This window comes from Homalodisca vitripennis, chromosome X, assembly GCF_021130785.1.
Source record: "Homalodisca vitripennis isolate AUS2020 chromosome X, UT_GWSS_2.1, whole genome shotgun sequence".
In the NCBI taxonomy this organism is placed as follows: Eukaryota; Metazoa; Arthropoda; class Insecta; order Hemiptera; family Cicadellidae; genus Homalodisca; species Homalodisca vitripennis.
The window spans coordinates 69824814-69840812 of record NC_060215.1 but is presented as its reverse complement, the minus strand read 5'-3'; the positions used below and the strand labels follow the sequence as shown (position 1 = coordinate 69840812).

General features: G+C 31.6%; 1 protein-coding gene across 1 annotated transcript in view; it reads left to right on the top strand.

The window, feature by feature from the left end:
• The window catches only part of LOC124369156 (plasminogen activator inhibitor 1 RNA-binding protein-like), a 54470-nt gene extending 39390 nt beyond the window's left edge, over window positions 1-15080 (top strand). The window contains exons 7-9 of the mRNA XM_046826942.1: window positions 3466-3651; window positions 7116-7178; window positions 10995-15080. Of these exons, the coding sequence (XP_046682898.1) occupies window positions 3466-3651; window positions 7116-7178; window positions 10995-11099 (354 nt within the window). The 3' untranslated portion in view covers window positions 11100-15080. The remainder of the gene's footprint in view (window positions 1-3465; window positions 3652-7115; window positions 7179-10994) is intronic.
• Window positions 15081-15999: the final 919 nt, after the last annotated feature.

Here is a 15999-nt window from a genome sequence, read left to right as displayed (position 1 = left end):
AGAGATAAGGCTTCCCTGGACATAATTCACAAAAAGTGGTCACTCTTTTAAGATTCTTGGCTGCAAGTCGACCTCCTTGAAGCATAGCTGTTTGGTAGCAAATCTTACAGTTTTTTCTTGATCTACGTTTGTTTTTACCTTCTCCAACAAACGTAGATGATTCTGAAACGTAGTGATGACCAGTTACACGAACAGGAGCCACAATTTCATCTTCTAACCCCAGGATGCTAAACACTAGTTTTTCTCTGAACGTTTTCATCGAGTAAACATTTTTCCTTCCTCGTTGGGCAGTACCGGTAGCATCTGCATCGTTCTTATAGGCAAGCCATGCATTCACGATGGCTGTTCACAGGAGTAATTCCTCTGCGATTTTGTTGTGGTACCAGCGCATCGACTTCCTCACTGGCGTGTTGTAGGAGGACATCTGGTCTGACATATCTATGCCCATTTTAGCCTTGTTGTATTCTACCACAACTAAGGGTTTCATTATAGGATCACCCTGTCTGGTTTTTTTTCCCAGTGTCAACGTAGCCTGGAGGATGAATTGTGGACATGAGTCTTACCTCTCTCTTGTCCACCCACCTTGTGTACGCTATGCCAGAAGGGTACTCTAAACAGCTCATTTCATCTTTCCCTATCTTCAGCTGTGGAGGGATTGTAATTTTGTGGGGAAACCAGGCATGGTTGCTCGTTACCGTACCTACTAAGTGAGTATCCCTTGCTAATAGAGAGTTGGCAAGATCCACGGATGTGTAGAAATTGTCCACAAATAGTATATGACCCTTATCTACATAATCAGTCATTAGCTCCATGACAGCTGATGTCGCTACTGTCACCCCATCCTCATTGCAGGTCCCCTTCCCCATGTACACTTTTATTTCATAAGTGTAGCCTGTTGTGTCGCAAATCTTAAATATTTTGATCCCATATTTGTGGGTTTTGTTAGGGAGGTACTGCTTAAAAAGCAGACGACCTCTGAACGGGACCATACTCTCGTCAACCACAAGCTCCTTACCTGGACTTTTTTTCCTTTTGAAACACTCATTGAGGTGAGAAATAAGCGGCAAAAGCTTGGACAAACGGCCTTCTTGGTCGATATTTTCGTTGTTATTGAAGTGCCAGAAGCGTAATAGCAACTGAAACCGGTTCCGGCTCATTACACGACCTGCTACCAAATTTCTATATAGCATCTTTGATGACCAGTAGTCACTTATTTCAGGCATTCGGACCAAGCCCATATACAAAACTAGTCCTAAAAACTTTTTCATTTCATCGATATTGGTGCTTGTCCATTTTTTAAGCCTACTGCTGCGATTTAGTCTCATTGTATTCAACACTTGTGCAGCATTCCTGTTGGTTTCGACTACCATGATCTCCAGGATATCATCAGTTAGATACAACGAAAAATAATCAATTGGTTTTGCTGTGTTTGGTAGATTGAAATTAAAATTTTCGTTTCCAACAAAAACAATATCTTTTTGTTTACCATAAAACAATTTCCATTTACCCTCTTCCTCTACTTTCATATTTACCTTATCTGATTTTCCCTTAAGATTTTTATACTTATCAGCGAGAGTAGTCATCCCCAACAACTAAAGCTTCCTGGCCCTCATTATCTACATTGATTAAGTTCAAACTAGCATTTTCGATACTGCCGTTCTCACTCACATTATTTATAGTATTTCCAGAAATATTGTCCAAGTTTACGTCTAGGCCTACCTCCATTTCCTCATAAACATCATTCTCATCCACAGCACTTTCGTCATCAGTTTCAAATATAGAGTCGTAAGTGATGAAGTCCTCGTCGTCCTCCATGTTGTCCGAATCAGAAACATCAGAATCAATGTTTATTCCGATTCCGCCTTCACTCACTCCGAGTATGTCAGGTTCACTGCTCATCGGAACGTCCAGAAACAACTGTATGTCATTGTCCTCTAGGTTTTCACCCATCTTGGAGAGTTGTTACAGTAACACAATTACAATAATGCCTACGCACACGGATAGACACAGCGTGAATATAAAGACGTGAAATATCAATGAGGTTAGTATTTAGGCGCGAAACAACCCGTGTTACAGCTGTAAGCGGCAAGGGAAAGGAGTGGGGGACGAGTGAGGGACTGTGTCTGGCACCAGCTGGTGTCTGGTAACAGCTGGCGCTAGTCAGCCAGTGCACGCACACTCTGTCATCACAGTAGTATAAAGTAAAATATCAAGGTCGACTGAAATTTGAATGTCTGTCCAATCGGGTCGGCAACAATTTTTTAAAGGCAATTTTCGTTGAAAAATATTGTTGCCGACCCGATCGGGTCTGAGTTAACCCCCCATCCCCTTAACATATGTTTTTTGAAAATCAATTTTATTAACCAGTATCAATAGTCCAAAACTAATTTCACAACCAAAAACACGACTGCACAAGTTGGCAATCCAGGAATCTTGAGAATCTCTTATGGTGGCAGGCAAGGTGTTAAGGTAACCCCAAACAAAATAGGCTAATCAAGACAAATCTGGTAAACGTGGTGGCTGATTTCATTTCACTAGATTTATTTCTGTAAATGTCAAAATTTAAATAGTCCAGAACATAAAAAGTATGTAATTTTTACTTAACATAGTAAATCCAAATTTCATGAAACGTAGTCCTTTAGTTTTTCAAAAATTTTGTTCATTCATATTTTATCTTTTATTACAACTAATGTAATCATGATTCCGCATTTAAACCTGAAAAGAATCTCTTAGAGCAAAATCTTGATAATGTGTAGAGTTCAATTGTTAAATTAAGATTAAATTTTGTACTTGTATATAAAATTATATCAACCTGATTTCAGTGTTTGTTGACACCCATTTGCTCACAAGTGATCTTTGGTCAAAGATCTCTTCTCTTCCTGGGGAGTACCAGCAGACCTGGTTGTATCTCTTTAGATGTCCTTACAGCATGTCAAAGGGAATTTGATCTGATACTCGAATATCTGAAGGTTTGGGGTTGTTTCACAGTCCATTGAGTTCAAAGCCTTCATTAAGTACTACAGGTCCAGACAGTGCCGTCGTTCCCATCCTTGCGGAGTTGTGATGTGTTTGGGTTTGTGGTCTCTGGGGTCAGTTGATCTTCCCCCACATCAGTAATGTACTCACCAACCGCAATAACTGGTAACTGTCAAAGTGGCATTGGTAGTTCCCCCCTCCGCCTCAAAGTAGATGGAAGCAGCAGCTGAACTCTGTTTCTGTAGTAAGCGTAATCTAACTAAATGGCTTGTTCAAAAGACTTGTAAAAATGTTAAATTGTTCCAACAAATAGATTCTATTTTAATTTTAGGTGTGTACATTTTTGTCCAATGTTTTAATTACTAAAAAATTGTAAATTTTTCTGAATGTTGTACTATAAATAGTTACTCCACTCTTGAATGTGAGATATTTAAAATGTTCTTGTATTATTAACTTAAATGTTACAAAATATGTGGATTTGTTGTGAAGGAGTATGACAGTTCCGACTACCCACAGCGCGTTGGCCGTCAGAAACATGTTTTGGACATTGAGTTTACATTTGCTGATGCTCGAGTGGGGGGACGAGGCCGTGGAGGACGTGGTGCAGGCCGTGGGGCTCCCAGAGGAGGCTCTAGAGGACCCCCACGAGGAACAAGTTCGGACAATGGTACTTCGGTGAGTATATCAGTATATTTTTAATTAGTAAAAATGTTTTAGTTAAAAACTGACGTCCACCAAAAGTAAAATGACTGATACACTCAAGTATTTAATCATGATAAGAAGGATTAGAGCTTGTACGTAACATATTGTATGGATAACTTGATTAAATTAAAATAATAATCATATACCTTGGAATAAAAATGATCAGATGCAATATCCAGTCCTATAATACTTTGTCACTTTTTATGGAAAAAAACACCAAACACATCATGTTGGGATTAAAGGTTAGGTTCAGCGTAGTGTAAAGTTTATGCATAAACAAAAGGTGGATGAAGTGTGCTTCAGTTAGGAAACTAGTATGATCTGAATAAAGAACACGACACGATACATTAGTGATGAGATGTAATTATCTTTATTATGTAAGTAATATTAATTTCTCAATTTTACTTATTTTATTGACTGATTCTTAAAAATTCACATCAATTTCTTGTTTTGATTAAAATTCACAGTATCATTAATTTAAAGTCAATCTCAAAGGTTTCTTATTTATCTGATGTATCTGCTATAGAATAGTAAAAGTCAAATTTAGTTTTAAACTCAAAATTAAAACACGAAAAAATTAATCTACGATTTAAATAGTTTTTATATTGCTACTGGTACTCTTTCTGTGCTATTGATATTAGAATTCGTAGTTTCATTAGTTTTTAAAAAACAGGCCTTGTTTACATGCGAAAATAATACTAAAGACTTGTGGTATATGTGTGTATGTATGTGTTTAGATTAGCCGTAACATAATTGATGATTTGTTTTGTTAAATTGAATCTTCTTTAATTTAATAAAATATTTGAAAAAGAGACATTATATTTAATGATATCGAAATACATTTAGTTGTTACAATGTTTTAATATTAAAAAGTTTTCATTAACAAAAGTTTAGGTGATTTTCAACTTCTTCAGTGACAGTGCAATCTCATTTTTCAGAAATGCACTAAGACCTACATAAAGAAAACCATTGAAGACATGACTAAAATATTCAATAAAAGTTATTTCATCTTATTAGTGTTTACTTTGTTGGAACTGTTTGTTTCTTATAATTAATTGTACCAAACCAAATGAGCTATCATAGAAACCATTGTGTTCCTATTACATTTACCCTTTCTCTAATACATGTATATGATAGTAATTACAGTTCAGAATATAATTTTTTTATTTGTTTATGATACTGTGATGTCCAGAAAATGTTGTCTGATTAAAACACAAGGGTTATTATGATCACTTTGTAATTTTAAATGCAAATATGAGATTTTTATAAGAATATTAATAGCAGAAAACAAATATATGTGTTTTTCAAGGAGAATAAATTATATAATATAATACAATAGTAACAGTTTGGATTTTGATTTGCTTTACTATCATGTTGTATTATATTATTATTTGGTTATATAATAGTTATTTTTATTTTCTAATGGTATAATGACACTGATTATATGATTTTCATGTTACATTTATCTAGACCATGGTCTAATGATAAATATAATTAATTTTATTGGTGTTTATTGGATGAAATAACTTTTTCTAAAAGGTAAATATATGTAGAAGGAAAAAATATACTTTTAGAAGGTTATGTTATATAAGATATTTATATATGCCATTTTTTTAAATAATTTTTACAAAAGTAAAAGCTATAAATAGCTAACCTTTTATTAAGTAACAATTTTGTTTTTATTCAAAAATTATTTATATAGAAAGTATATTATTTATAGAAGTTTATTGTATTATTTTTTCAAGTCATAAGGATCAGGCACAATTAATTTACTAGGCAATGGTTGATCCAAGTCAGATAAGATGTCATCCATATCTATCAAACTTACAGTTGTCTTCTAATTTAATACCCAGTACATTTCCAATGCCACTTCAGTTAAAATTAACACTCATTGTAAAATGTACAATAATTATTTAACAACAATTAATAATATTGAACCTATATAAACATAGGTCTACCTACAGTTTCACAAATATCCAATCAATTCTGAAAACCTTACACAAACTTTTACATTTTGCACTTCACTAATTAATAAAACACTACACAAACTTTTATTTATACTCAATAAATAGTGAAAATTCTTAAAAATTTAATTAAATAATAAACAATACTCTAGTATTGACAATGATGTAATAACAACCAAGAAATCAATACACCAATCAGATGATGCGTAGTTCTTGTCTACTAGCTGAAGCAGTGTGCAGATTGCACAACAGAACAAAAATAAAATACTAGGTTCATCGTTACTGTTACTAAGAGCATTTCATCTTTGTTATTGATATAATTTTTACCACTTCCAGACAGCGATAAGGTATAAAAATAATAATAACCTTTAATAAAGCTGTTTTCAGCGTATTAGGCATTATGGGATTTAACAAAACATAACCTTTTCAAATAACTATTGTATAAACATTTATTTTCTCTCTGGCTATTAAAGCGATGTTTCTAAAAGCCAAGAATACACTCTTTTCAATAACGACACTCACGATCGTGTACAACAAGCTCTCAACAGGGAATTTAGACAAACATGTGATAATTTTTGGTGTATTCGGAAATAACGTGAGATATCGTGATCAGAAATGGGGACGTTCAAGTGAAAAATGTTTAAATGATAATAAAATCTGTTACAGTATAATATGAAACCTTGGATCTCTATCTTTAAATTTACATACGTTTTTAGTTCAAACAAGGCAAAAAATAGACTGGCTGTGAGAGATCATATTACAACATACTTAATGCATCAATAATTGTTTAAAGTCAGTCGCAGGGTTAACAGTTAAACAACATTACATTTTGTACTATATCTATACTGAACTATTACAGATATGTTTAATAACATATTATTTTTATTTGTGGAATTTTTGTACTAGTGGTACACCATCATAGTACTGTAGTGGATTTTATTGAATATTACATAGAATAGCACTTGTATTGTTTTCCAAACTAGCTAAATAATTTGAAAATGCAGAACCCAAATCGCTGTAGAAAGCACTTGTTGCAACTCTTCTTTAGCATATTTCATAATTAATAGATTGTAGGAAAAGGCTGGCTTCGCATTTGTTTTACTACTTTCTAAGAGGCCTTTAATTGTGGGTGTGTATTATATATATCCAACTTAATGTATAAATATAAATAAATAATATATAAATATACAACGTAATATATATGTTGGATATTGGCATGTTGGCCTCATCCCAGTTCATGATATTAGTAGTTCATATTAGTAATGATATGCAGTATCACGAGGCAGATTATTTTTTCACTTCAAGATGCTGATTATCTTAAGTTGTGAATAAATTTCATAGATGGAAACAATTTACAATCTATCAATTAAATTGATATTTGGAGGTTCATAAATTTGTTATCAGTGCAACAAAATATATTCTTACAATGGAAATTAGACTGAAAGTGTTAGTAATTATGATATTGTGTTGCAGTCAGGGGAAAGAGATACAGGAAGTTACAATGGACCTCGCAACTCCCGACCAAGTGCCCCCAAGGTATAATACAATACAAGCATGCACAATCTCTCCCTTTCAGTCACACTACTACTACTTCATATTTTATACTTGATTACGTTGTCAGTATATCAGAATGTTTTTTTATGTTATGTCTTTTGGAACCAGGCATGTTGGTCAAAATCTTGTTGATCATTCGTTTACGGTCTTAATATTTTGTTATTTTAAAGTTTGTAAGAATATACTTTCTCTAAAATTACTAGATTTTTAGTACTTTGTTAAAGTTAGTATAATATATACACTTGTTAAATCTGTGATCCAGACACAAAAGTGGATTAATTTAAATGTGCTTATCGCTTTTTGTTTTGGAAACTAGGAACGGTTCCATATATTTGAATATAATTTGCCTAACTAAAGCTAAATAAAGTTTTCCATCTGTTAGATACCACAGGTTCATTATTTCTTTCTACAAAAACATTTTATAGTGTCTTATGCTCCAGCTGCATGAATTTCTTTTGTTAAATTTATATATTATAAAAAAGTCATTTATAATTTTCCAAAAATTTATTGTGAAAGTTATTTTAATGTGCAATATAATATTGTATTCTTGTACAATTATACAAGGTGCTTCCCTAGTTTATGTATAAATTTAACAGTGAAATTAATGAAGAAACTGAATTGACGAATACATACAAGGAAAGAGTCTGTGTTAAATTTTAGTTAACTTCGATGTGGGATTTATTTGTTGCCCTACATATATTGAGACGATATTCGACTTCTGGACAGGTATTCACGAACATAGCCGGGTAACTGTCTGTAATAGTTGGTGTCACAAATCTGTTCAAAGTACACAACATTATTTTGTGGTCCAAAAAGATAAAGTCAAATTGGCATATACAGGCAGCTATCTTGATTTAGCACCTCATAAGAACATATTAAACCTCAAACTCTCTTACAATTTTATCTTTAATTATTGAATATGTCTCATTATAGATATAATTAATACACACCCAAATGCTTTTAACTTTTTTTCAATAATGTTACTGGTTACCCAGAAATAATCTTGAACAATTTTGTACTTCATCGTTTAAATATTCAAAATGTGTACACTTTACAAGAAAACCTAAAATGCGTATTAGTAAGATCTTCAAACGATCTCCTGTAATTCTATGATCAAAAGTAAGGGCGTACAAACAGTCTTAACATTGTTCTTATGGGGTAAAACTCAAAGTTGTTTTACTACAGAGCTCTTAAGTAGGACTTTGTGGTGGCCGAAAGATTGGGTCAGCTCTGCTTACACACCTTTCCGGAGAGTCGTTAGAAGTAGAGTCGAGTGACCAAGCTGCCTATACTCTGTTTCTGTGATGAGGTTGGGCGCAACTTGTTGGGGAAAGACATACTCTGTCAACTTGTCACTGTACACATCACCGTTTGTTGTTTTACTAACAAAATAGAAGTAACAATCACTTGATCGTCATTAAACATCAAATGTGGGATAGTTACAATGATGCTGAATAACATCATGTGGTGACTATGAACACTAAATTCTGCAGTTTTGACAGTTAACAGTTCCACTCACATAAAATGTTGGCTCGTCTGAAAAAATAACAGGCTTTATAAAGTTGTAATTTTTATCAATTCTGTGTTGAAAGGTATCAGCAAACTCCTCAAACCTTAGGTTTTCTTTCATTTATAGACATGCAAATTAAATTTTGTACACACCACATGTTTGTTGTGCTGCACATTTAGGCACTCCTAATTGTACAGTTAAATTTACAGGCACTCTTTAACACATGAAACATGGATCTGTTCAGCAGTAGCTACAGAAGTTCACGATCTATTTAGTGGTTTTTCTTGAAAACCACTGCCTGTTTTCTTAAAAGACTTCTGACAATTTCATACCGGTTTTTTATTTATGTGGTTCAAAACATACCAATGCCTAAAATTATGTTGCACTGTTATAATGGGTTCAATTTGCACAAGACAAATATCACACTGTGCCTCCTGTTGCGGAGCAGCTATTGCACTGCACTGGTGCCGCTATTCTGAAGATCGAGCAGGCCTACAAACTGCAGGAACTGAGTTTACGGAAACAAATTTTGGAAAGTTAAAGAATCAAACACTAAACTACTATATAATAAGTTATTTGTACAGAATCTAGGACACATTAAATCTAGGGAGTTCTTTTACCAACACCTTTTATAACTAAAACTTTTGTTACCAAATTCTTATGTACATCCATTTTTCATCATACTTAAGCACATTTTGTTTTGTAGCTTTAGTACAGTTTGGTATATGTGTATATAGTTTATTTGTCTTAAACTAGACTAAATTTGAAACGAAATGTTATATCAAATTTCTATTCTTCTCACAGTAACTTCATTTCATAACCGTGGTCTACACAAGTTTAAAAAAAAATTCTCTTAAAGAAGTATATATCATAATTAAACCAGTTTTAGTTTGATTACAATAACCTATTTAAAAATCAAATAGTATTCTTTGTTTCATTCTGATCAAAAAATGTGCAGTGTCATATATATTGCTCCTGATTTAGATTTTTAGTTAATTATGTTTTTTAAAAACTCATGCGAAGCTCAAGTAGTATAAAGTGGCCTAAAAACTACAAGAAAAATTACTTCTAAAATTAAAAGAGCTAAAAAGTGAGCCCAAGATGACAGCTTGCTTAATAAGTAACCCGATGTCAACCTATGAAGATATAAAAATTGATCTGCAAGTCAAGAAGTTCATTTTTGGCAGTTTTTAAACATTCATTTAACTCTGAAAACTGCTTGACAATGTTTTTAAAAAATGGTTTGTTAGTTTCTGCTAGGGACACTACTATATCTCATATAGTACAAGTTGGAGAGGGACGTTATTACTGAACTCACTGGTAATAGCAGTACATAATCATCTAAAACAATCTGATGCGAAGGTGCCATAGAAATATTGTCTAGTATTTCAGGAGTAATCTACCCTAGAAATATGTATAGTATTTCACCAAATGGGAACTCAAAAGGTTCTCAGTGAAAGTAAAACCACCTGAACCTGTATTTTACCTATGGATAACAGTTCCAGAGTTGAAACTTATTTATTGTGTTGAAATGCAGCTTCAGTAGGCTTATTAAAAAAAACTTTGAATTTTTGTAAAAATAAATGTTTAGAATTCTTTTCAAAATCACCATGACTTCAAAGATGTTTGATGTAAGCCAATAAAATGATATTTTAATACAATCGTATAGGATCAGATCTGGGAACCGAGAATCGTTATGACCAAGAACTGAATGGTAGAAATAGAAATTATATAAATTACAAATAAATTTAATTAACCTCACTTCTTGGCACTTGCACTGAATCTTCTACTTGTAGCAGACACTAAATTATTGAGGTATTGTTAGCATAATTTGTCTGTTATTTGATTTATTTATGACGCTTGCTATAAACAGCATATAATCATAAAGCTATTAAATCTTAACTTAATTTTATTATATAGAAAATTCACGATAGATTTATTCTTGGGGCTTGAATAATACCACCATTTAAGTATTACAATAACAATTAATATTTAGTTGAGAAAGAGTTTTTGTGTATGTCTAATACTTTAAATTCTGTTTAAAATGTGCTAGATGGTAGTTGTGAAATCTATAAATCTGGAATTTATGGGTGGAGTTCAATTTGATTTTGCACAGTATGTGTGAACACAGTGGTTGGATTCAGTGTATTACAATTACAGAAAATCATAAACATATTGTTTTCCACTCCTTAGTTTTACAATAAAGCTCAGCTGTGGGGTGATAAAACCCAGCTCGCACTAGAGTAAAGTGCTTGTAAGAAATAGGTCTGACAACCTCTCTGTTTTAGTTGCGAGAACGGGATGCTGCCACTTATGGAGGACCTCGCAGCTCCCGCCAGACTCCTCAAGCCCCCAAAGTTGATGATGAGCATGACTTTCCCTCTCTCGGTTAAATACCAGCTTACTAGTCATTTAAGTGTTACACCTGCAGATTATTTTTTAAATCCTCAGCATTATCAATACGACAGATCAAGAGAAATCCATTTGAAGTATTAAGTGATTGGGATTTATTTGTTAAACTTTTTAAAGTAACTTCTATAGACTGGAAAACTGATCATTTATTAATTAATTTATATTCTGTTGTTTCATGTAACTCTTATTTAATTATCATACGTATTACTGATTTTTAATTTTAGTTAAGATAAAAAATGTTATTTTTCATTTTGATATTTATTGTCAGTAGTTTACACAGGTTGATAAAATCATAACTGTCTGTTTTGAAATCTTTACTTCAAAACAAAAGCACCATGGAGCCTTTTTGTTGGTTATTCTATTTTATGTTTTTCAGTTTTGGAATTGCAGGTAGGAATTTTCATAGGTTGAATGGCAAAAGATATGGTTATTTAGTGTTAATTTTTTAGTGTTCAAGTGTTAAAAACATGGTATGATTGGTATGCTGGACAAGCTCATATAGTTAGTTGTGTCACTCTAACAGCTTAAATACCAGCTATGTTTGCCTAGGTATGTCTAGGTTAATTTAGTATGATTACTAGCTTCAATACAAAAAAATATTATAGTTAAAAATAAACAGAAGATTTAACACTTTGTTAAATAGAAAATAATTATAGATTAATCATACCATGTGTATGATATGCTCTAAACTACATGTAATACAATAACATGTAATAGAATAATAAGTACATCAAAGTCATATAACAGTTCAGATAATAAATACATCAGGATTTGTGGTATGTTTATGGAATAATAAATAGAATAATGATGTAAAGAAGGGCAGGTTGCCACTTGAAACGATGTATCTACTGATAAGGAAAGGTATCAATAAAATTGTTCAGTATGTGTAATGGGAACTGACACAACTAAATATTAACAATAATTCAGATTAATACAAAACGAAAGAAATACATATTTTTGCATCCGAGTTAACCCAGGTTAGTTTGTTTAAATACATTAAGGAAACCTGAGTTAACTAGGGTTATTTCATTAAGTGCTCAAATATTGTTATTATAACTTTATTTATGTTTATTGTTATAAATATCTAAAAGAAAATGTGTTGTGGTATATTTTTCTAATGCGATGTGTTTAACAACATGTTTTCTTGACCAAACTCATTTTGTATTGACTTTTGCCTTTTTTATGTTATACTCTACAGATTTTGTATTAAATATACAATTAATTTGTAGTATGCTCTAATCATTAGTTAACAGATCAATTATGTTTATAAACGTTTAAGATCTAATGTTTGTACAGTATTTTGTAGTGTGTTTTTTTGTAAGTGTGTGTAACTTTTCTTTGAAAATATTAGTTGTTAGTATTTGTTGCCATTCCATCTATGAAAATTCCTACCAGCAAACCCTCAAAGTTCATTTGATAATGTAAGTTGAAATTATTGAAGTTATGTTAAGACATGTTAAACGTGTATCTTTCTGTTTATTTATTTTTAGATCCATTCTTGTTTTTTTTATTATTATTATTAGATTAAGCTTTTGGCCAGTGAAATGTTGGCAAGTACAATTTACCTTTTCTTATTACCATATAAAATTATCAACAAAGTTTGGAAGAACTGACAACAAGCTACAACAGTTCCATCATTGTAGACAGTCTGTAATGTAATAATGGCACTACACTTTAGTTTATACAGTCTTCAATCACACCTTCACCTCTCCTAGAACCTACAATGTTCAACTTTATGTTTGTGTTATTTGTTCATTAATGGACACCTGACTGAAAACCTTCTAAAGATCTGACTGAAGTTTTAACATTTTGTTGGACTACCAAATATGATAAATGTTTATACATGTTTTGTGGATGATATTTTTAAATAATGTGTTTCTTTTACCTCAGTCTGTTAAAACCAATCAAATTATTTACCTTTGAAATTGAATGTTTTTGAATGTTGAGAATTATTGTCACAAATATGGCATTTCCTTTTATATAAGTTTACTTAAAGTATTATTTTGTATATGTTTTTTTTTATTTATTTTAAAAGTGTTCACCGCACTCACTTATTTCCATTACTTATTACTTGGTAATTGGTAAATTTGTAAAATTTGCAATCTTGGCTGAAATATAATTTCTGTTTGGCTAGTTAGCATCTTCGTTATTGACATATTAATAGACAAACATTAATATGTCAATAACTAAGATGCTAAGTAGCCAAACAGAAATTATATTTCAGCCAAGATATCTTAATCTCTAGACTATACACGGGCACTAGTGTCAGTTATATAAATAAATAAAAATAATGAAGGATGAACAGATTATTCCTTTCTTACCCCAAACTATAATTGTACTGTCTCAAAGCTGTAACTGTCAATCGTAAAACTGAACTATTGACAACTCTTAACCTCTCATTCGGGCAAAAGAATATACCACTACATTTAAAGTGTTTATTTACAGTTTCTTTTCAAGGGTACTGCGTACTTGTCATGTTTACTGGCCAAAAGTTTTAAGGGAGTACAGTAAAATGTTACATTTTGTAATAATTAAAAAAAAAAAAAACTAAGACAAGGTGGCTGGTTTGTTTTTGGTATTCCATGTATACCTGAAATATTGAGTGATATAAGGTACTTAATCTGTGAAGTTAACAGAGTATCCTTAAAATGTGTAATTGAAAAGAAAGGAGAACACTACAAACTGTACTTCCAAGTCAAATCTGCTATTCTCTTTCCTGTTTACTGTTATGTTCACTAATAGGCTGTTTTATACAATATGTAGACTATTTGTGTAATTTTTATGAAATTAAATTATCCTTCGCATAAATCACAACTCAATACAGCTACAGCAGCAAAATTCAATGTGTAAACATTGTGCAGTAACATTACAAATTTACATAACATTCATGGTGTCAACGTGAACAAAAACAGTAACAATGTTAACTTCAATATATATTGTTCTAGTACAGATTTTGTTCAAGTAAAAGGTTCAAAATGGTATTCGTAAGAAACCAGATTAGATTTAGAAACATGACCGACCTTTTATAGATTTAAACCTGTTTGCAACGTGTAATGGTTTTCAATGTTAGTTTGTACTTTATATCTTTGTTAATTGTTTTTGCATGCAAGAATAAAGCAATATGGATTTAAGGTACTTACTTGATTTTCTAATAATTATACTTTAACTATGTGTTATTTTATTTTATATAACAATCTTGGCGTATCTCTTCTGTAAAATATTATATTTTTAAGAAATGTTTTGATGTAATGCTATCTTTTAAAGTATCTAAGTCTTTAAGCAGGCCTTATTAAGACATTTAATTTGTTTGAATTTGTTACTACTATCCAATAACAAGAAAAAGCTATGAGTGTTATGTTTGATTCATTATAAATTGGCTTTCAATTTTGTAAGCAATATGAGATATCGTGTTAAAAATGTACAAACATGACAGTGAAGAGAATGTAATATACTTGTAAAATGTTAAAGCTGAGGGCCAGATGCAAAGGTGCAATAATGTGATCATCAAATTTGTGCTCTTGTGCTCTGTCCATATTTATTTTTCAAATATGTTCCACAAATAGCTGTTTATGTATATTATGAAGAAGCGTTTAGTGGAGCTGTGTGTACATTTGTTGTAATCACCATCTAAGAAAACTAAAACTTCATTTTCAAGTTTTTTTCTTATAAAAGGAAAATGTAAATAAAGATCGTGTTATCCAGCATATTTTAAACGTGTTATTACTGACTTATTATCAACTAGAAAGTGAACATCGTAGTGTTGTAAATATGATTTTTAGGTGTTTTGCAGGCCTGCCTATTTACTAGGTATGTAAATATCTGCACCTGGTAGGTCCAAAACTTTTAATTCTCTGATTAAATTGTTATCTACATAATGTCTCCCTTCCAACAAGTCTCAAGTCACGATGTGTGATCTATTTTGTACAAGTGGGAAAATGAATAAATTACATAAACCCATCAGACCACAGAGTTTATTTTATTTCCTAATGGCCCATCCAATTAACACTTCTAGTAGTTCTAGTAGCACCTCATTTTGGATTCATACTATATCTCAGTTACGTGAAAGGCTTTTTTAATTATATTAGATAATTTTGTATTCCATAAGAATAATGCACCTTGCAGTTTCTTGGAAAGTTGGGTAAAGTGTAAAGCTTAAATCAATCTTATTGTTGTGTACAGGGATGGCACAAACATGTTTAGAACACTATACAAGAATAAACCCATCAAATTATTATCTGCAATAACATAATTTTAAATTGATTTGAATTTAAAAAGTTATATATATATTTTTACTAGTTACAAAATTATTCCTATCTCTTTACTCTGTTTTAAGTTGAACTATAAAAATATTACAATAAAACTTAAGTCACTTTTATAGGTATCTACCTGCTGTAGGCATTAGCAGAATAACACATTTCATTGTGGTAGTTAACCATTTGTCCTCGAGAATAAAATGTGTTGTCTCCCACAAATATAGTCATCGTTTGCAAGTGTACCAGGGAACACTCCACGGCCTTTTTATTAATTTTGTGAGTTCTTTTTTTTTAATAAATTTTTGTATTTTTGAATATAATGTTAAGACTTGTTTAGTTTGTTTTCATATTCTAAATATTTAAAAATTTGTATGATTTAAAAATAATATTTCATTATTTTTTATACAATATATGTATACACATACAGGGTGTGCTAACTTCTGGGGCTAATAGTACTCATTATTCCAAACAAAAAATGTCCTAAACATAGGTCTTGAAATTTGTTTTTTGGCCGCTAGCCACAATTTGGTATAAAAAAATTGATATCTAGAATTATAGTTTCTTTTTCTAAAGAAGATCCCTGATGGAGCCGGATCCCGGTGACCTCTCTCACATGCTAAACATCTCA